Below are 22764 nucleotides of genomic sequence, written 5' to 3' on the forward strand. Positions count from 1 at the left end.
TATAAAAATGTTGCTTGCAATATATAGTTTTTATTTATTTATTTAGGTAGTTTGTTTTAGGCAAACGGTATGAAGAAACATAAAAGTAACAATTTCATTGACAATTAAGTTTATTGTAAATATTGCAGCCAAGCTCTGGATTAAGCATCTCCGATATTAGATTTATAGTAAACAAAACGACGAAACTAGCCCGCTAACAAATGTACCTGAACCATAAAGCGTACATACATGCTGTAACATCGCCCAGTTTTCTGCCTGTGTCCTCGTCTGCCCAGAGGTTGAAACCCGTGAAGCTGACCGCCACACCACAAGGCGGTGGCTCGCGAGCGAGCGTCAGCTACGCGCGCGCAAAAGTTTGCCCTCTTCAATCGGTGCCTTGCTGTCGGGAAGAAAGCCCGGAAGAGTGTGTACAACAGCACGGATTCGAATAACGGCAAACGTTTAGCCTGCGGCCCGTCATTTTTGGAGACCACCTTCTAGACCGGTAAGTGGGATTAGTAGATGTTTCTTACATTTGGCACAACCTGCGTTAGTAGTGCCGGGACTTTTCGCTAAACTCATTTCATTCACATTTCTTGGGCGGATTGGTGAATGTTTTCAAAGTTGAAGGGGGTAGGGTGACCCTGTTTGACTGTTTTGGTTCAGACGACATTAAACTGTAAAAGCAGCAATGTATCACTCACTAGACTATTAGGATTTGAGTTTGGTCGATCTTAAATCTGTTAGCGGGAAGCACTCCAGTACTTTGGAAGTCCCAAGAGAAATTACAAGCGATTGTGATACTGCAGGCAGGACAGCGAAACAACTAAAGGCAGAAGTTTCTGTTGAATCATCTAGCTTTCGTTTTAACTGTATGTGGATATTTGTATCGATCTGTGTTAGTTTTTCTGTCAGTTTATGTTTCTAGGCTGTTTAACTTTCTTTCTGTAAGTTTGTCTCTTGGAGCCTTTTAACCCCGTAGCTGTTTATTTTTGTTACCACTTTGGCATGCTGTCTGTATTCCTGACCTCATTGCTATCTGTATAACTAGCTCTCTGTGTATCTCCCTTACCTATTTGGCAGTGTATGTCTATCTGTCTTTCTTTCTTTCTTCCTTCCTTCCCTATTTGTTTGCCTGTCTGTCTTCTTTACATATTTGTCGGCGTGCCCGGCCGACTGTCTGCCTGCCTGCCTCTGTCTTTGTCTATTTGTCCTCTTTGCCTATTTGTTTGTCTGTTTCCCTGACTTCCTTCAGTATTTGTCTGTTTGCCTGGCTGCCTTCCTTATGTCTTTGTCTGTCAGTCTTGTTTACCTATTTGTCTGTTTGGGTGTCATGTTTACCTATTTGATTGTCTGCTTGGCTGTTTTCCTTAATTTGTTATGATGTGCAGATGAAGATTCTTAACCTACTTCCTGAATTGTGCCGGGAAAAGACCTGAAGCGTCGAAAATAGTGACATCTGGTGGATTAGAGAAATCATAGCAGCCGGAGCCTGACACAACCCAAGTACTGTACTGTACTCCAGCACTTGTTGATCACATAGTTACAATCCGACAGGTGCACCAAAACACTAAAAGCCAAAGAGCACTCGGTGTGTTCATACTGATCTTACGATAATTATGTTGTCATTAGTCCTACAGATGTAATTTGTTTCCATTTTAAATACTGCACCACCTCACCAATCCTGAGTGCTAATGGACTCTTGCACTTTACTTTTCTCTTTTAAGTAAGCCACTATCTTTTGACTGCTTGCTGCTGCCACACTAGTTGGAGTTAATTTAAGACTTTGGAAGGTGTGCTGCTTTCTAAGGCTCCCCTAAAGTTGACATTAAAGCTGCACATCTGTATAACGGAATTCCAAATAATACTGCTTTCAACTCATCCCCCAGGCTGATGTGACTCGTCTTTGACATTACAATAACAATGTAAACAACAAAAGTCCAATTGAAGCCTCCACTGATTAATAATTACGTAATGACAACTCTTTTACATTAGGGGGATTTTTGTTGTGAGACAATGGAAAAGATTAAATTTTTTTCTATTAGTGTTTGGAGAGTAGTTGCCCTTAGGAGCAAAGAGAATCATAACAGGATTTAAGGAAGGTGCTTGTGGAACTGGGCATACATAAGAAAGGATTGAAAATGTGCCTACAGTGGGATAGTATTAATGACATGTTATAAGTTCCATTACAGAAAAATAGCACAGCATGGTATTTATTTTACTGTTGGATAACAGGTTATATACTTAATGGATGTCAAATTAAATTCATTACTTTCTCTATGTAAGATACGAGCTGTCTGGTTTCAGGGCGCTGCACAGCTGTGAAACTGCTCTGCTACGGGTAACCAATGATTTGCTTATGGCAGCAGACTCTGGGACAAACTAGCATATTAATTCTGTTAGACCTCAGTGCAGCATTTGACACAGTCAGACATGACATCCTACTGTCCAGAATGGAGAACATGCTGGGTATCTCTGGCACTGCCCTCCAGTGGTTCAAGTCCTATCTGACTGATAGGCAAGAGTTTGTTAGTCTTGGCAACAGCAGATCCAACTCCGTGCCAGTCACACAAGGAGTCCCTCAGGGCTCTGTCCTTGGTCCTCTGCTTTTCTGTATTTATATGCTTCCCCTTGGCCATATTATCTGTAGTTATGGATTGGGTTATAATTTTTATGCAGATGATACCCAGCTCTACTTCAATGTTAAAAGTGGAACTTCATCAGAGCTTTCTCAGCTCACAACCTGCCTTAGTGAAATTAAAACCTGGATGGAGCAGAACTCTTTAAAATTAAATTGCAATAAAACTGAACTCCTGCAAATTGGGACTAAAATGCAACTTAATAAATTGAGCTCCTTCCCAGTCCATCTTGGCAGTGATCTCATCAGACCTGCCTCTACTGTAAAAAATCTTGGTGTCATTTTTGATTCCTCCTTCACTTATTCCGCCCACATAAATCACATTAAGAAACTTTCTTACTTTCACCTCCGTAACATATCCCGTGTTCGCTCCTTCCTCTCCTTCTCTAATGCTGAGAAACTTGTCCATGCTTTTATCACATCCCGCATCGATTATTGTAATTCCCTACTGGCAGGTGCCCCTTCTAATCTTATATCACAGCTCCAGCTTATTCAAAACTCAGCTGCAAGAGTCCTTACTCGAACCAGCAGCAGCGAGCACATCACACCCATCCTGCTCCGTCTTCACTGGCTCCCTGTGTCCTACAGAATCGAATATAAAATGCTACTAATAACCTACAAAGCTTTAAATAACCTCGCACCAAACTACATCAGTGACCTCCTCCATCACTATGTGCCTGCCCGCCCACTAAGGTCCTCTGATTCTGGTAATCTTGTTGTGCCCCTCACTAATCTACACTCTATGGGTGACAGGGCCTTCAGCTGTATAGCGCCCAGACTCTGGAATGACCTACCAAAATTAATCAGGTCAGCTGACTCCATGAATTCTTTTAAAAAACAACTCAAAACTCATCTGTTCAGGAAGGCTTTTAGCTCTACTTGACTTTATTACCTTTCTCTCAGTTTACTTCTCTGTCAAGATGCCAATGTAACCTGTATGTGTGTGCTAGACCATCAATTATGTTGTCTGTTTTTTTTCAGAATTTACTGTCTTAATCTTCTTTATTTATTTATCTGGTTTGTACAATGCTATATACTGTATATTCTGCCGTTCTTTATTATATTCTGTAAGTGCCTTGAGCATGGGAAAGGCACTATATAAATAAAATGTATTATTATTATTATTATTATTATTATTAGTTTCATATCCCCTTTCATAGCTTGTGGGACAGCATAAAGCTTTGAAACAGACTATTCCTGGTGCTCCAGTGATGTTTGAAGCTTCAGACCTCATCAGTCACGTGGCTGTAAAGCTTCGATACACTACTTTGAAATTGTGTGTATCATTAAGCAGATACAAGCTTCTTAATCTTGGTGTCAAATGTCACAACAGTACCAGTTTGTTTGTCCGTCTGTCTGTCGTCCTTACTTATTTGTCGTTCTGCCTGGCTGCCTGCCTTACCTATTTGTCGGTCTGCCCAGCTGCCTGCCTTACCTTCTTTGGAGGGCATCTATTTGTCTTACCTTCTTCAGTAGTTTGGCTGGTTGTCTGTCTTCCTTACCCTGTTTTGCTAGTTTGTGGGTTGGTAGGTTGGCTGCCTGACCGTCTGTCTTCCCTATCATTTTTATTTCTCAGCCCAGCACTCTGTTATCCAATTGGTTACCTGTCTGAATGATTATATCTTACCTACTGGATTATCAGTCTTACTTCTAGGACTCTCTGTCTCTTTCCTCCTTATGATGCTAGGCTACAGAGGCATGTAAAAGTATTCAGTCCCCTTAAAGTCATAATTTTCTGCATGACAAAAGATTTGTACACATTTTTATGCATTCAGAATTTTTAATATGAACTCTTATGCTGTAACAATACATTTACAGAGTCAAAATAAACCATTTTCTGTATTTAACTGTAGAAGAAAAATTCAAAAGTTAGTGTTTGCAAAAGTATTCAATCTGTACTGCATCTTGCAGGGCTTGAAACTTGGCACAGGACTGTGGGTATCCTACACATGTTTAGTAATTCCTGGAAATTCTACTTTTGAATACACAAATTTCTTGCACATATTTATTTGGTAAGTGATCTTTGTTACTCTAATAATATTCAGTGTCTTATTAATATTATTATTTTATAATTGTGCCTAATTTGCTACTCAGAAATTGTTTTTTTCTTTTATTGCTTGTTTTGTTATGCACAAATGCATTGCAATCACCTTCAATGTTGGAGTTGCTCTTCACAGGAGCATATCACTGTGGAATTCGGCAATTGGTTGGTTGTTAAGTGGAGCAGGAGTCAAAGACTTGGGCGGCACATGATACTCTGTTTTGAGCGTGGATTTTAACACAGTTTAGTTGAGCTTCTTTTAAAGTGTAGTTTAAACACAGATTGAAGTGTATTCTTGCATGAAAATCAATACAAAAATTCAAAATTTAAAATTTTACTGAGCTCATATATAGTCTTGCCCCTTTTTATTTAACAAACTAAAAGCTGCTAATTCGTGACTGCTTAAAGACCATTGAAATTGTCAGTTCTTTAAAATATTTATGGTGGGCTGACTGCCTTTGAATCTGACAAGTAATTTTAGTGACATACACAGAAATGGATAAGAAACAATGCTCCAGGTGAGAAAAAGGTTGGGAAAGGTTGGGATGGTATGGAAAATGCAAATAAAAAAGTGTGGTGAGTCTTACATTTACTTTGACTTTTATTGCATTGCAGACAGTATGAACTGAAGATGTTTTCATGTTTTGTCTGGTCAACTTCATTTCATTTGTTAATATACAGTACATCCATTTCCACTTTTCAGGCCTGCAACACTTAGTTAAAAAAAAAAAGTTGCAATAGGGACAAATTAGGGCCAGTAATGAGGTAAAATAATTAAATAATAATGTGATTTCAAACAGGTTATGTCCACAGGTGACTGTAATCATGTATTGGTATAAAAGCAGTATCCACAAAATGATGAGTCTTTGAGGAGCAATGAATGGCAGAGGATCTCCAGTTTGTCAACAAATGCATGAGAAAATTGTTGAAATGTTTAAAAAACAATGTTCTTCAAAGAAAGATAGGAATGGATTTGCGTATTTCTCCCTCTACAGTGCTTAATATCATTAAACGATTCAAGGAATCTGGAGGAATTTCGATGAGTAAAGGGCAAGGACGCAAGCCTAAGATGAACACCCATGTTCTCCGATCCCACAGATGGCATTGCATCAAGAACCCTCACTCATCAATTACATTTGTGAGTTACATTCACAAATGCCACTTAAAACATTACTGTGCCACAAAGAACCTTATGTTAACCATGTCCAGAAATGGCCTTGACTCCTCTATCATACAGTGGAAACATGTATTGTGGTCAGACAAACCATTTTTCCGGATTTTTTGGAAGAAATTGGCATCATGTCCTCTGGACCAAAGACAAAAAGGACCATAATCATGGTATGGGGTTGTATCAATGCCCTTGGGAAAGGTAATTTATACTTTTGTGATGGCAGCATTAATGCAGAAAAAGTACATTGAGATTTTAGAGCAACATATGCTGCCTTCAAGACAATATCTTTTCCAAGGACATCCATGCATTTTCAACAAGACAACCACCATTCTACACACATTACAAAGACATGGCTGCAGAAGAAGAGGGTATGGGTACTGGACTGGCCTGCCTGACCTGTCCTCAATAGAGAGTGTGTGGAGAATTTTGAACTGAAAAATGTGACAACGATGACCCTGTATTGTTACACACCTTAAGATTTGTTTGTAGGAAAAATGGGACAAAATAACACCTGAAATGCCTCATCATTGGTATCCTCAGTGCCAAAAACATCTTTTACTGTAAGTGTTGTGAGAAGGAATGTCAACATTACAAAGTGATAAATGCTTTACCATCCCAACTTTTTTTGGAATGTGTTGCAGGCCTGAAATGCAGGAGTGGATGTATATTAACAAATGAAATGAAGTTGACCAGACAAAACATAAAATATCTTGGGTTTATACTGTCTGAAATAAAAGTCAATGTAAATTTAATGTTTTTTGAATTTTCTATACTGTGCCAATGTTTTCTGATTTGGGGTTGGCTAAGACTGCCACATAACTATGAAAATAAGCACATTTCTGGAGAAAAATTAAAACTTTGTAGGAAGCTTTTCTAGACGATATAATAATATATAATTCACTTTTATATTCTCTTATGGTCTTTTATAAATGTCCTTTTAATTTTTGGCAACAGTTCATGGTAATCACAAAGCAAATATTTTCAGTGGCAAACTAATAACAGTCATAGTCATTCTTAAACCTGCTTACTCCAATTCAGAGGAGCAGGGAACAACACATATCATGGCAGTACTCTGCACAGTGCTGGAATAGGGCATGAAGAGGTTACAGATTCATTATGGGGCCCACACATCCACACCAGGACAATTTAATCAAATGTATAGCGTTTTAAGAATGTGAAAGGAAAAACAGAGTATGTAGAAGAAAAGTATAGAGACACAGAGAGAACATGCAAACTCAACACAGGCAATCTGGCGTTGAATTTGAACCAAATATAGTGAATCTGTAAAGTGCCAGTGGTAGTCTGTTACTGTGTTGCCTAAGCTAAGAATATGTTAACTGTATTTTACTTAAACATCTCATTATTTAAATGCAAAGCATTCACACAGCCTTTTGTTGACCGCTCAGTTGTCTTAAAGGTGCAGAAAGTTATACTCTGACTGAAAAAAAATTGGTATGGATAAAAAAAAAATCTTTTTACATTCTGTAGATGTTTTATATTATTACAATCTTTTCAGCTAAATATGACTAGAAATCACTAAATGCAGAATTAAACAATAATTCAAATTAGAATAGCAGAGATAATAGAGATACATTATTTGAAAGACTAGCTGATAACTCATAATTTTTAATAAAAATACTAGTAGAGAAAATCCAAGCAAAATTACACCTTTTATTGGCTAACTAAAAAGATTACAATATGCAAGCTTTCCAGGCAACTCAGGCTCTTTCTTCAGGCAAGATGGATTTACATCTTGCCTGAAGAAGGGGCCTGAGTTGCCTCGAAAGCTTGCATATTGTCATTTTTTTAGTTAGCCAATAAAAGGTGTCATTTGCTTGGCTTTTCTCTACATTCATAATGGCTAACACGGTACAACACCCTAGTACAATAAAAAATACTATAAACAGCTAAAGAGTAAGTTGTGACATTTAAAAATGTCTAAAATTTTAATATCAAGGAGTTTTGTAAACTCTGGATTTTTAACACTGTGCACTTTCAAACCCCCCACAATATCTGAAATCCCCTGTTATGTTAAATTCAAGAGGAAATTTCTCCTATCCTACCCCCCCTCCCCCCCACATTTGTAATGTCAATTTCAAGCCTTCCTTTGCTGTTTTGTACCTTTTTTTTTTTTTTTACTTGTTTGTATGTTTTACCTCATTGCCAGTTTCTTTTTAAATATCCTTATTTCATACTCTTCATTTATCTGAACCTGCATATTTATGTTAGGATAGTGGCTATCTGGAATGTTTTATCATTACTATTATTATTTAGTGTAATTTGCACATTATCTTTGCATATTTTTCTTCTGTCTAGGTTATAAAGTATCTATCTATCTATCTATCTATCTATCTATCTATCTATCTATCTATCTATCTATCTATCTATCTATCTATCTATCTATCTATCTATCTATCTATCTATCTATCTATCTATCTATCTATCTTTCTTTAGTTTTCTTATCTCAGTCCACACAGAGCTGTTTGTTTAACTGCCAATTGTAATTTTTCCTGGTATGAATAAGCTTTTTTTGGAAGGGGTTATGTGTGAGTGAATATGACCTATTGTGGACCACACCAAAGGTTGGCTTGTACCTTGCGGACAACATAGACTAGATTTCAATCAGTCTAGGAATAAATCTTTATTTCCATCCCTCTGCATGTTCATGGCTTTTTGTTCTCTATAAAACCCGCAATTTATGTGACACACTGGTTTGTTCTGCACAGCACTGAATGGTGGTGTGAATAAAGGTTACTTAATGGATTTGTCATTTTTTTAATTTTTTTTTTTATTATTATTTTTTTTAATAGCAACCGTAACAGAACACTTCAACATTAAAAATATATTTATAGTTTATAGTTCTCTTTCAGACTGTTTGTTAAATCTTCCAAATTATAATCTGCAATTTGTGCTTTTATAATGTTTTAATTATAATGTTGAATGCCACCTGATATGCCATTGTTCACAATATTTAAATACTTTGTAACTGATTGTTTTAGGCTTGAAGATCCACTTGTGATTATTTGGTTAAGTCATGGCAACAGGGGGTGAGGAAGACCCCTTCAGTTCAAACAATCGAGAAGACAACAATTCCCAAAATCAGCCTGATTCTGGTATGTGAAACCACTATATAAAATTACAATAGGTAAATGTTTCTGTCACGTTTATGAAGCTAGATGAACTCTCTTCTTGGTAGAAAAAGGACTTTTCCAGAAAAAAAATACTTAATTGGCAGCTGTTCAGATATATCTATAGAACAAACTAAATTTCAGCTTTAGAATTGAATGTCTGCGTTACCATCTATCTGCAAAAATAATAAGAGAAATACTTTGTGGAGAGTCTTAACTTAAAAAACAAAAAACAAACAAAAAAAACACTTCAGTAGGCACACATACAACATCTTTCTAAAGACTGAGCATATTTCACTTTATTGTATTTTTATAACAATTCCAGTTGCATGGTGTGAAACGCATACAAAGCAAATTTATAACATAAAGATAACCATAAGAATCACCCCACCAGTACACAACTAACCTGTTTAACCAAAGCACAAGCATGTAGTGAAGAAAATTGTCAAATCGAGTTAAGACATCTCAAAGCTTGCTGGTAAGTACTGTTAACATAATCTGATGGTTTTGGTGGGCTTTACCAAATAGAAAAAGGGAGGACAGAATGTGAGTTTTCAGATAATTTCTTAGGTGCTCTACATTTCTAAGTAGAAAAACTATGTAAATCCACATCTTCGTGTCTGTATTTATGTCCTGCACAAACAGTATAGTAAAAAAGATTTATTTTGCCAGTTTGGCATTTTGAATTGTTTAGTATTAGTAATTGTGGTTAGTAACAGTATATAATGAATAAGAAATTTTTGTGTGTTTTCAGTTTGTGTTGGACAAAACATTACAGTAGATAATGTGAACCTGATGAAATGTCATTATGTTATTATATTATATTTTATTATACAGTAATCCCTCGCTATATCGCGCTTCGACTTTCGCGGCTTCACTCTATCGCGGATTTTATATGTAAGCATATTTAAATATATATCGCAAATTTTTCGCTGGTTCGTGGGTTTCAGTGGAGAATGGGTCTTTTAATTTCTGGTACATGCTTCCTCAGTTGGTTTGCCCAGCTGATTTCATACAATGGACGCTATTAGCAGATGGCTGAGAAGCTACCCAATCAGAGCACTTACGTATTAAATAAAACTCCTCAAATATATTGTGAGCACGGGGGCTGTTCCCACCCCTAGAGGATACAGCCACTTGTCTAAAAAATGCTGAAAGACTACCTTCACATTGCTCCCTTCCTTGCTGGGCTTACTTGTGGTTACTTTGTTGCGCGATATGCTTCCCGCACGGTGCTTCGCATACTTAAAAGCTCAAACAGCCCTATTGATTTTTGATTGTTTGCTTTTCTCTCTCTTTCTCTCTGTCTCTGACATTCTCTGATCCTGATACGCAGTCCTTTGAAGAGGAAGATATGTTTGTGTTCTTTTAATTGTGAGACGCAACTGTCATCTCTGACTTGTCATGGAGCATGTTTAAACTTTTGAAAAAGAAACACGTTTGTTTGCAGTGTTTGAATAACGTTCCTGTCTCTCTACAACCTCCTGTGTTTCTGTGCAAATCTGTGACCCAAGCATGACAATATAAAAATAACCATATAAACATATGGTTTCTACTTCGCGGATTTTCACCTTTCGCGGGGGGTTCTGGAACGCAACCCCCGCGATCGAGGAGGGATCACTGTATCTTTTTTGGTGCAAAGAGAATTGTCTGTATCTTAACATCAGCAAAACCAAGGGAATGGTTATTGACTTTTGCTGTACCAAAGAGTACACGTCCAGTCACTATTCAAGGAGTGAATGTAGAGGTGATCCACTCCAACGGTACTTGAGGGTCCACATTAATGACAGTTTGGACTCATCTTGGAACAAAGAGGAACTACAGTAATCCCTCCTCCATCATGGGGGTTGCGTTCCAGAGCCACCCGCGAAATAAGAAAATCCGCGAAGTAGAAACCATATGTTTATATGGTTATTTTTATATTGTCATGCTTGGGTCACAGATTTGCGCAGAAACACAGGAGGTTGTAGAGAGACAGGAACGTTATTCAAACACTGCAAACAAACATTTGTCTCTTTTTCAAAAGTTTAAACTGTGCTCCATGACAAGACAGAGATGACAGTTCTGTCTCACAATTAAAAGAATGCAAACATATCTTCCTCTTCAAAGGAAACAGAGAGGAAAGCAAACAAATCAATAGGGCTGTTTGTTTTTAAGTATGCGAAGCACCGCCGGTACAAAGCTGTTGAAGGCGGCAGCTCACACCCCCTCCGTCAGGAGCAGAGAGAGAGAGAGAAACAAAGTCAAAAATCAATACGTGCCCTTTGAGCTTTTAAGTATGCGAAGCACCGTGCAGCATACTTAAAAGCTGCACACAGAAGGTAGCAACGTGAAGATAATCTTTCAGCATTTTTAGACGAGCGTCCATATCGTCTAGGTGTGCGAACAGCCCCCCTGCTCACACCCCCTACGTCAGGATCACAGATAGTCAGCGCAAGAGAGAGAGAGAGAGAAAGTAAGTTGGGTAGCTTCTCAGCCATCTGCCAATAGCGTCCCTTGTATGAAATCAACTGGGCAAACCAACTGAGGAAGCATGTACCAGAAATTAAAAGACCCACTGTCCTCAGAAATCCGCGAACCAGCAAAAAATCCGCGATATATATTTAAATATGCTTACATATAAAATCCGCGATAGAGTGAAACTGCGAAAGGCAAAGCGCGATATAGCCAGGGATCACTGTATATAAGAAAGGGCAAGCAGGTTCTTTTCCCTTAGGAGATTGCATTCCTTAAATGTGGAAAGAGCCATCCTTCACATCTTCTACAACACTGTGATGGCCAGTGTGATTTTCTATGCTGTGGTTTGCTGGGCTGGTAACATCACTTGAAGAAAGGCCCACCAAATCAACAAGCTAATTAAAAGGGCAAGCTCACTTATAGGACACACTCTGGACACCCCCTCATATCATAGCGAAGGAGAGAAATAAAAAAAAAAACTGAGTGCTGTTATGAATAATGCACATCCTCTCTCTGACACACTAAGTACTTTATGGCAACGAATTATTCCTTTATACCAACAGCAATACATCTGCATAATGCCTTACTGTGACAGCCAAGTCATGACTTTTCATTCTTTTGAATATGCTTGCTTTGTAGTCATTCTGCTCTGTGTTTAGACTAATGTATTTGTATATTTATTTATTATTTACTTATTGATGCATTTATTTATTTAAAGAGCTTCTGTAAAAAGCCAAATTTATCCTTGGCAACAAATAAACAGAACTTTTATCTATTATATTATTGTTGCCATAATAGATTCTACTACTTGTGCAGTGTGAATTTTTAACATCCTGTAATAATGCAATGTCCATAATTAATAAACTGGATCAATATATCACCTTAAAATTCAGAATTTGGCCATTCTTCAGCTGTGTATATTTAGTACATTTATTCCTGACATAGATTACATGTTCTCTTCTTTGCTCTCTTTGTCACTTGATTTTCCACTTTCATCTTTCAGAGGAGCAGGTTATAGAGGAGACTGAGAGTGTGTTTTGCAGTTATGTCTTTCATCGTTACCAGCAAGAAAGTCAAACAGAAGAAGGTGAGGTACCAAAGGACCCTGAGATTTTGGACCTGCAGCCCAGGTTATACAGGTATAACGTGCTTGATGCCCCAGGGCACCTTTTGCCAAGCTGTTATAACTGAAAGCTGTTTTTTGCCAACTTGTATTAAAGACACTGTCTCTTTTTGCAGCACTCCTTACCGTGTCGGTCACCAGTTAGCCATAATTGGTGATGATATCAACAGACGTTACGACCATGAGTTCAGAAGAATGCTCTCCCAGTTGGCACTCACCCCTCAAAATGCCTACATTTACTTCTGCAAGATAGCCACAAGGTAACATTGTAAAGCCCAGTTTATTTAGAATTTTTTGGTGAATCAGATGATCTCTTTGGAGTCTCTAACTGGTGATAGCTAAAACAATTATGTTTTTAAATTGTTCAGTTCATTTTAATTATGTAAAGTGTTTTTTGTTTAACTCTAAAGTTTTTGAAGAAAAGCTCAACGCTGTAGGACTAAGACAGTGTTCATTCCAGCTATTCCAACTACTTTTATTTTAAAAAATCTGTTTCCTTTTTATGAATTTGGATATGATAAATCTTTGGCAGTAATTTTAATATTTTTAGTTCTTGATTTATTTTGAAATGGATCAAGGAGAAAAGACCAACACTTTACAGCCAATCTCCTTACGTGAGATTCAGTTTTTTAGTAATAGGCATGTCCCTTTTGATCACAAGTACTGTATAATTCACCCTTAAGTTGCTGCCATGAAGTAAATCAAAAGGCTGAACTACTTCAACTTGGTCAGTGTGTATTGTTATAATTATACTAGCACGGTAAAGTTTGAAGGAATATTGTTGATTATTGAAGAATGCATCTTCTGTTTGCAGAACTGCTTGTCTCTAATGTTTCTCTGTTAGGGTTGAAAATTAGAAATTTGACTTATGAAAGTGTATGCATTATGTACATTATACATGATGCATTTGAGTCATTACTGACTCAGAGAATTGCATTTCTGTCCTGAATGGGGTTGAAAATTGGCTGATAATTAATGTTTGTCTGTATTCCTTATAGCATTCATGGGTTCAGTTTTCAGCAGGGAAGTTGAAAGCTGAATTTTTTTTGTCTAATGTTGGTCCTCTCTTTATCTCTCTTTATCTGTCTGTCTCTTCTTTTCTGCTGGCTAACACTTCCACTTTAGTATGGATGAACTCACAGGTAAATACTATTTTGTGTTTCCACCTTTTTTCTGATTTATTTATGAAAGTACCTGAACTCTTTCTGGAAACTGGTTTAGCCAATGTCTCATTCTTAATCCAGTCAAGATTTTAACATTCTTGCGATTCTAGTTTATAGTCATAAAAGTGATCTGGGAATTTATTTTCTATGATGTAATTGTTAGGAAAAGGGGCTAAATCCGTTTGTTTTGTCGTTTTTGCTATTTGAGGTCAGTCAGAATCCAGTTATGAAAATGACAAGAAATATCTATCCATGTTTGTGGTTTTCATTTACATATCTATGGTTTAAAAAAAGTTGTTTTAACTACATAGCACTCAGATGACACCAATAATTTGTCATGTTTTACACACAGTATTTGCAGTAGTACAGGTGGATTGGCATAATAGTGTGCTGTTGCTTTATAGTTCCATTGTACTTGGTTTGAATCCCTGGTGCAGTGACTCGTTTGTTTGGAGTTTGGATGATTTCCTTGTTGTCTTTGTGTGTTTCTTTTCTTTGAGCACTCCAGTTTTCCTTTCATAACCAGAAAAACATGTTTAGCAATTTTAAATTGCTTCTGTGAATGTGACTTGGGTCTTTTCTAGTGTTGGTTCTTGCTTTGTGCCAACTGTTGGCTTCATAGAATTCAGGTTTCCCAAGTGCCTGAATTGGACTAAGCGGGGGTTGAGACTGCAAGTATGTGTGGGTAGTGTCGGTTTTATGGCATACACTTTAATTACACATAAAAATCAACTGTAAATTATTTATTTATTCTAAAGTTTGCAGTATATTGAAATTCCTTAATATTTTGTTGGATTCAAAAGTAATCTGAATTAATATAAACTTTCAACCTGATTAAATTTAGAATAATACCTGAAGTGGTTCACATACTAACAATGATATCAATAGTTTATTCTTTTCAAGACTTCTGTCCTATGGTACCATAAATGATTATACAAGCAGTGTTAAATATAATTTTATTATATATTCATTTCATGTAAAACATGTCCTCTTACTATTTTTTTTCTCTTTTTCACCTTTTGGTTAGCCTCTTTGAGTCAGAGATCAATTGGGGCCGAGTGATTGCCTTGCTCGGTTTTGGGTACCGAATGGCTCTGCATGTCTTCCAGCAAGGAATAACCGGTTTCTTAAGCCAGATTGGCCGATTCATTGCTGACTTTCTCCTTCGCAATCGGATTGCTCAGTGGATTGCACAACAAGGTGGATGGGTAAGAAATATGATTTTCTACAGAAAACACTACTTGTAGCAATCTGATATTGCTGTTTCAATATCAGTGCCATCAAACATTTTCTATACCCTGAAAAAATAGCTTCAAAATGGGGTAAACACTTAAGTTGGTTAGTGTCTCTCATCATACTAACATATTATCTTTTTAGCTGTAAAATACACTGTTGCCCTTTGCTGTTCTTACTCATGGAGGTGCTTGTGATCATCCAAAATTTAAACTGAAATTTGACCCATTCTGAGGATTGTAAGGACTGCTTTCACAAAAATTCAGAATGTAATGTTACAGAAAAACATAACTTTTAGCATTTACTTTTTAATTATCTATCAGTCAAGCTGAATTAATGGTGATTTTATGTTACCATCGTCACATTACTTATTCTTTTTTTCATTGTTCTCTTGCTAGTTACTATAGTACTGTACAAAGCCTTAAATCCCCTAGGAAGATTATTTTTAAAGGCTTGTTCTCTGGGTAGCAATGGGTTTTTTTGTATGTGCATACACAGTATTAACATTACAATAAACACTAATAAACATAGGTATAAATAACAGTTACAAGAAGTTTTTCTTTGTGTTTTCTATAAATTTATTAATATCCCAGCTATTCCATATATATGTTGATTTCCACCAATTGCAATTCTAATTTAAATGAGTTACCGATTATTATTCTCTTATGCCTTAATGGGTTTATGGCATTATTGTACCTAAATTGCATACCCAATAAAGTAATGCTATAATTCTGCTTAGGTAATAGCGGAGTTTCAAATAATTGAAGAGTATGGAGTACAGCACTTCTATTTTAAAGGAATGTCTTTATATGAATAAAAACAGAAAATATTTTTTAGAAATTTCTCTGGAAAAAACTGATTTATGACGCATAACCGTAGAATCAGTTTTGTTATTTGCCCCAATCTCTCAGCTATTATTTTACTAAGTTTGGATTTAATATCCCCTAGCGCTGCTAAGTTACACACATTTGGAAACATTTAGTGTCCAGTTTTGAAACCATTTAGTCTGTTGCACCTAGACAAGTATTGCAGTTATATTTTTATTTTTTAGAATAATATACAATATTAATACACACACTCGATATATCATTCTGAAGCAACAAATAAACAATTTTTAAAGATGTACATATAATTATGTATGCATCCAAACATTTACTTTCAAACTTTTTTTCATGCGAGTCCTTGAAAGAAATTGTTTTTGTTACCACTAGACACAGAGAAACCTTACATTGTGTACAATAGATGTTTTTTTGTGTTGCAGTTTACACATCTTCTCCTGCCTTCTGTTGCATTTGCCCCAGGAAGGTTTAATAATGTTCTATTTTATTATTATATTTGTATTTTATTGTTGTTGCTTTTTACTTGTATTTCCCTTCTGGAATAAACTAAGTACATACATACATTTTCAAACCCGGTTTCTTTCACTGCTGTGGGGGCAGTGCCTTACCTGGCAGCCCTTGGCACAGAACAGAAAACAGCCCTGGGCAGAGCACACATATATATACCAAAACTATTCACACTCAGCCAATCAACCTAAAACATTCATTTTTTGGCCTGCCAGTTGAAAACTGACATACTTGGAAACAGTGGACTAGAATAGTGACATTCGATTGAGGGGAGGCAGGGTTCTCACATAAAACTGCAAGCAGTGTTGTCATACAAGTACATTCTATTCAAGAGTGGTCCCCCGTGAAAGATCACACAGTGTGATTCAGTGACATTCGATCTTGGGAAGGGTGTAGGGGACAGGGGTGTCCCCATGTTAAAATGTGAACAGTGGCATGGTGTGGCGCATTACAAATACATGTCATTAAGGAGCAACCCCCCTTGAAGCTGAAAAAACACCCTTCAAAAAACTAATATAAGGAGACCTTGCAGAAGACATCCGGATATGGTAGTTGAGCATATTATGCTTGAACTGTAAAACGGCACGCTGCAACTCTTCCAAGTTATACTATAAGCAGTATTCATAAATCCAGCATAGTATTGAATCCTTCAGCAAACACGTTGATCTTAATAGAGTAAAAACTATGACTCAAGATATTTATATTCAATTTTACTAGAATTCTGTAACTTTTCTTGGACTACCTCAACCTTATTTTTTCTTTTTTTGAAAAAGACATTTCCCAAGTACAAACTTTAGGTGTTTTTGTGCATTAACCAGACTATCCCCTTGCAGTCTTACAGAGGTTTTGTGCATAAATGTGTGTAAAAATGAACTATTGCATGCAGTTTTTTTCCTGCTATTTATGCACAGCTGTAACATAATAATTAATAATAATAATAATTATTTGCATTTATATAGCGCTTTTCTCACTACTCAAAGCGCTAAGCAATTGCAGGTTAAGGGCCTTGCTCAAGGGCCCAACAGAGCAGAGTCCCTATTGGCATTTACGGGATTCGAACCGGCAACCTTCAGATTGCCAGTGCAGATCTCTAGCCTCAGAGCCACCACTCCGCCATGTTGAAAGTTATGTACTTTATTTTGCCCCAAGGGGAAATGTAAATATTTACAGAGGCTCGAGAGAAAAAATAGAAATAATAAATAACAAACCCCCAAACACACCCAAAAATATCTGTCTTGGATACTACAGAGCTGCTGCTGTCAATAACTGGCTTGATCGTGGCAGTTAAATGGTCAGACTTGTCCAGATGTACATTTGAAGGCATTAAGATTTGCATACAGCAGGTCCAGCTTATTGTGTCAACAAAAGGAACATGATGTTAGAAGTTTGTTCAGAATGTTAGAGTCTTGATATCAGAGTGAATCATTTTAGTTTATTTCAGTTTAGAAATAAACATCAACAGTATGATGCGTCCCCCTCCTAGGTAGTAACATGAATTCAGATGAATTCAGTTAGTTTTTCAGAGTTTGGATCATGCATATCCGCATTAATTGTGATGTCTCCAGATCACCTCCTGCTTTTTCCACTCTGGCTTTTCATATCAGATGAAATCCATCCAGCCTTGAATATAATCTGAAATAGTAGGTTTAAGGTGCTTCAGCGCTATAAAAAAAGTGCCACAGTACTTGAACTCACTGTAATTTGCCATGAGATGTGACAGTTCTTTTAGCTTGAAAAGTGTTTGAGCATTCGTCATTTTGTGGAGTTGACAGGTTTTTAATTCTTTCCATCTTACATTTATTCTCATTCTGTGTCTTCACCCTTTCTCTTCTTGGACAAGATGCTCCTCCAAGATTGCTGCTTTGGTAGAAGTGATCTCGGTGCTACCAGCTGAGTATGGGAATATTTAATATATCTTACATTCCTCAGATTCTCATACATTCACACTTGCTGTAGATGTAAGGTACTCTTAAATCCAGAAATTGGAAGTTGTAATCTAATACATAATTGAAGTTATACTCAATATTTCTCCATTTTAACATAGATTTGTTTGAAAATTTGCTAGTGCTTTTCAGTATGAGGTTTTGAAATTTCTAAAATTTGTGCAGCATGCTGTATTCAAAATCATCTCAACAAAAATTGAACTTCCTGACAAAATTCCTTGAAGAGTAAATGTACCAAATTTGAATAAAAGTGGCCCACTGAGAACAAAATAATTTCATGCAGACAGAGAGAATGGACAGACAGACATGTCAATTGCAGAAGGTTCTTTTCACATTATATACTGTATCCACACACATAATAAAAAAAGATAATTAGTGTCCTAGAATGGCTCAGTCAGGGATGAGACTTCAGTACTTAAAAAAGACGAAGGGTCTAGCTTGGAATGTCATGGCAGGTGCTGAAGGAGACGGTCATGCTGAGAGCTAGAGGATGTGACCGTGGCTGCTGGCGTGTCCTCTGGCTGCAACATCTGAGCTGGGGAGATGGAGAGTGGAAGATGCACTGGGCTAGGAGAGAAAGAGAAGGCCAATTTATGCATGGCTTTAATAGTGATGTTATGGCTGATTTTAATGTTCACGAAGGAGCACCTGTTTTTATAGATTATTTATTGACTACACTGCACTTTCTGCACTTGTTTGAAAATAAAAGCATTTTTGCATTTTTTGCACCATCTTGTTGATGACTGTTTGTGTTTTCACTTGCCCAGCTCATCTTGGTCATGTTGTTGATTGCTCTCCAAAGAGATACTGACTGATAGATATAGACAGAGTGAAGGAAAGTTAGTTATAGATATATGTATATGCAGTAAAAGCAAGTTAGAAGTTCACATGCAGTATTTATTTAATTACATGTTATACTTTATTTTTTTAATGTATTTGTTTGTTTATTTTTCCTTTTAGGTTGCTGTTTTAGATTTGGACAATGTCTACTTGAAGTACATGTTTGCCCTGTTTGCTGTGGTTTTTTTGGGACATATCATTCTGAAGCGCTTCTTCCGCTCATGATGGAAGCTAGCTGGCAGTTCAGGATTCCCGCCACTGAGGTTATTGGAACACAGAAATAGGTCTTGGTGACATCATAATTTCAGGGACTTAATATTTTTAGTTTGAGGCTGGGATACAGAAGGTTGTAAATGATCAAAACTCTTTGCTTAAAATAATGTTATTACTGTATCTCCAAGGTTGGGAGACATTTGTAGGATTTGGAGAGTGTTTTAAACAACACCATTTATACATATGTTAAATAATAGAGCATAAAAGGTTTACTAGCATAGGAGACAATGTTATTCAGGAAATTGCAGGGATTTTTGCTATTTTTTTTGCACAAAGGTTGATTTGACTTTCATATTATTTATGCCAAGTTCTTTTTCTCTTCTGCTAAAATGAAAGTCACCTTAACCAACAATTAGCAAGTAGGCACTGTTCTCTGTTAAAGTGAAGAATTGATTCCAGATGTTTTTATTGTCTTTTAGAAACTGCAGTATATCAAGCAGATTTTGTTTGAGGGTTTCATCTGTAAGTTAATTTTTTGGTTTATTTAATAGATTTGCAGACCTATGCATTTCTTAAAATGCAGTGCCTTGATGACATTGTCTTATTGCTTTTCATCATTACTTCTGGCATGAGCACAGGATTGTACTTCACCTCTTTAAAGCGTGTACAAAAACCTTTAAAGATTAGTTTAATCAAGTACTAAGTTGAAATTGCTCTTCTTACTGCATGAAATGGCCATGTCATAGGAAGGAATGTGTATACTCCACGGCAACCTGCCAAATTACTTTTCAACCAGAATACCTCAATGAATCAAACTACCATTAAGCACCATCTTTCTTCAGTCACCTGACCAACTCATATGCCATTTGCTTGTTGGATATCTATTGTGTTTAATCCTGTCTGCCAAGTTAAACCAGTTGATTAGCTTCCTTAGGATTCTGCATTTCGTTTTGGGAATTCATAAGTTAGCCATAGTTATAGTATAATGTTCTGGTATAAATAACTAATAAGTGCAATAATTTAGCCTTACTTTTGTACATTTCTATTGTATTGTTGCAAAAAGCTTCACAGGTATCCTAAGACCTTTCTTTTTTGCATTGAGCCATTAAAGAAGCAGTTGCACCAGTGTCAGGAGGAAAAACATTATGATGTATGATTTGAGAAAACTAAGATCTAAAATTATGTGGAATCTGGCCTCCACATGTTATTTAGTAATAAGTCCAGTGTAGTGCATTTTTTTGCATCCCTTTGCCCAAGTAAGATTGTACAGTATTGTGTAAGCCTGTACATCCTAGTAAACACAGACAGTTTTAACACAGTTTTTCTGCAGAGAGAAACACCAGTAAATTGAGAAAAATGCACTGGAAATTTGCAGCGTTGTTATGGAAAATATATTTCCATGTCCACTGAGTGAAAATTTATTTTCATATTTTTTTCAAAAACTGGTTGACGTATATGCAAAACTAGTTTTATAGCTGTGTTCAAGTTTGGGCATAAGAGCATTTTTAATTGATCTGTTATGTTGTGAAATGCTCTCTAAACCTCTAAACTTATGAATACACCCAGAGTCTATTTACAATAATGATAATCATAGCTTACAGTACCCATATATGTGAAACCTAGCCAAGAAGCAGGATATTGTATGTGGTTCAGATGCAAACAATCTCTCATAACTTTGACAGCACTTACTGATATCTCATATTACTTCCAAGGGTATTGTCTACTAATCAACCAGTTAAATAGCAACCACTTTTCTCGTGCTGTGTATAGGATATGCAAGCTTTCAGGTCATAAATTTCATGTGAATTCATACCATTGTGGTAGCTGCAGCTAAATTTTGATATAACTCAGACCTCTCTTCTAATTTATCCGTTTAAAATACAAAATAATCACATTAATCAAAAACATTTTGATTACATTTTCCAGTTGCATTGTGTTTGGAGCAATACAGTGCATACATAATATGTTTGCTTTTTATTTCTCAAAAAAAGTTCTAAATCTTTACTTGATATTTGTGCAAATCTAACAGGAAATCAACAGTTACCTCACAATTGTATCATAAGTCACATGAGCTCCCTGGACCCTGTGATTTTAGTAACAGAAACAAAAAGTTCTTTATTGAAGATACAGAAACTCTTACAAGTTCTCATGAGTACTAGATGGTGTGCTGCATACCCTATTACCATACCCTTTCTTAAGTGTTAGGAGGTCTTATGTTACATCAGTGTGAAGCATAAAACACAATTCTAAGATTTTGTTTATAAAAGTTCTTGAGGGGTTCAAAAATTTCTTGGAACATTTGTCAGTGAAAAAGCAGAATTTGCACCCTTGACAGGACTTCTGATATGTCTGTGAGATAGTTGAAGGAAGAAGGGTGCAGTAGAAAGAAGGTAACATGTCAACAAGTATAGAGCCTACACAAAAACATAACCATGTGCTTTGTTCAAGGTGTGGTATATGCAGTGTATGGATGATGTAAAGAAGAAACTCCGAAAACAACTTGACTAAGAAATGGCAAATATGAAAACAAAATGAGAGAGAGTAATGCAAAGCATTGACTGAGAGAATGCAAAAAGAGGCAAATATAGCAAAGAGGGCATGGTGAAAACATAGTTTCACTTTCAAAGTCAAATGCCTATCATAAAAGTGCTACAGAGAGTTGACAGATATAGAAAATATGCTACCAGTTTAGCATTGGGGCTTTTTCTATGACAGAGACAGCATTGTACTTCTGAGTTTAGGAAGGCCAAAAATGCTCTTGCTTATTTAGCCTTTTTTTCAGGGTTCTAACTTAGAGATAATTTGAGTAAGCAAAGTCCAGACCATTAGAATCCTCCTGATATGTACCATGGTATAATGCAGTAGTTTTCAGTTTCAGTCCTGGGTCTACACTGTGGCTATAGGTTTTTATCCCAACCAGCCTCTGCTTAGAATTGGATTTGCACCTTAATTAAACATGACATTATTTCTTACTTAATGTATTTTGAGGTTAAATAAGAAATTATGAAACAAATGCAAGTCTGTAAATTTTTTTATTTAAATGCAGAATGTATTTTACATGTGGAAAATTTTGTGTTTTATGTTGGTTTTTAAGATTTTCCCTGTCATCAAATTTGATTATTTTAGTCATTTTTTACTGATGAACACCATAATAGGTCTGACACTGAAGTCGGTATAGCCTTTCAACATCTAATGTTGACTGCCATGGTATCTACACAGCTCATTATAATTATTAGGATATAATTATGGGAGCAAACTACACTGTAAAAATGTGAATAAATAGGAAAACATTAAAAGACTTAATTATTTAGGCTATCCCAAAAAAAAAAAAAAACACATTTGTAAATGTCTTAAGAATGCAGTTGTCATGCTACTACTCTGTTGTGAACGCAGAGTAAGAGAAGATGGAAACAGACCAGAGAATTAAACAGTGAGAACAGTTAGAAGTAAAATGACTCACCCATTGTGAAACTGGTTGGTCATAGTACA

The 22764-nt window shown here is 36.4% G+C and overlaps 1 protein-coding gene across 1 annotated transcript; it reads left to right on the forward strand.

The window, feature by feature from the left end:
- Window positions 1–305: 305 nt before the first annotated feature.
- LOC114647935 (bcl-2 homologous antagonist/killer-like) lies at window positions 306–22638 on the forward strand. Its single transcript, XM_028796642.2, has 7 exons — window positions 306–484; window positions 4529–4629; window positions 8829–8942; window positions 12418–12553; window positions 12654–12797; window positions 14728–14908; window positions 19183–22638. The coding sequence occupies exons 3-7, from the start codon at window positions 8864–8866 to the stop codon at window positions 19285–19287; spliced, it is 645 nt and encodes a 214-aa protein (XP_028652475.1). The 5' UTR covers window positions 306–484; window positions 4529–4629; window positions 8829–8863; the 3' UTR covers window positions 19288–22638.
- The last annotated feature ends 126 nt before the right edge of the window (window positions 22639–22764 follow it).

Source organism: Erpetoichthys calabaricus, chromosome 3 (assembly GCF_900747795.2).
Source record: "Erpetoichthys calabaricus chromosome 3, fErpCal1.3, whole genome shotgun sequence".
In the NCBI taxonomy this organism is placed as follows: Eukaryota; Metazoa; Chordata; class Cladistia; order Polypteriformes; family Polypteridae; genus Erpetoichthys; species Erpetoichthys calabaricus.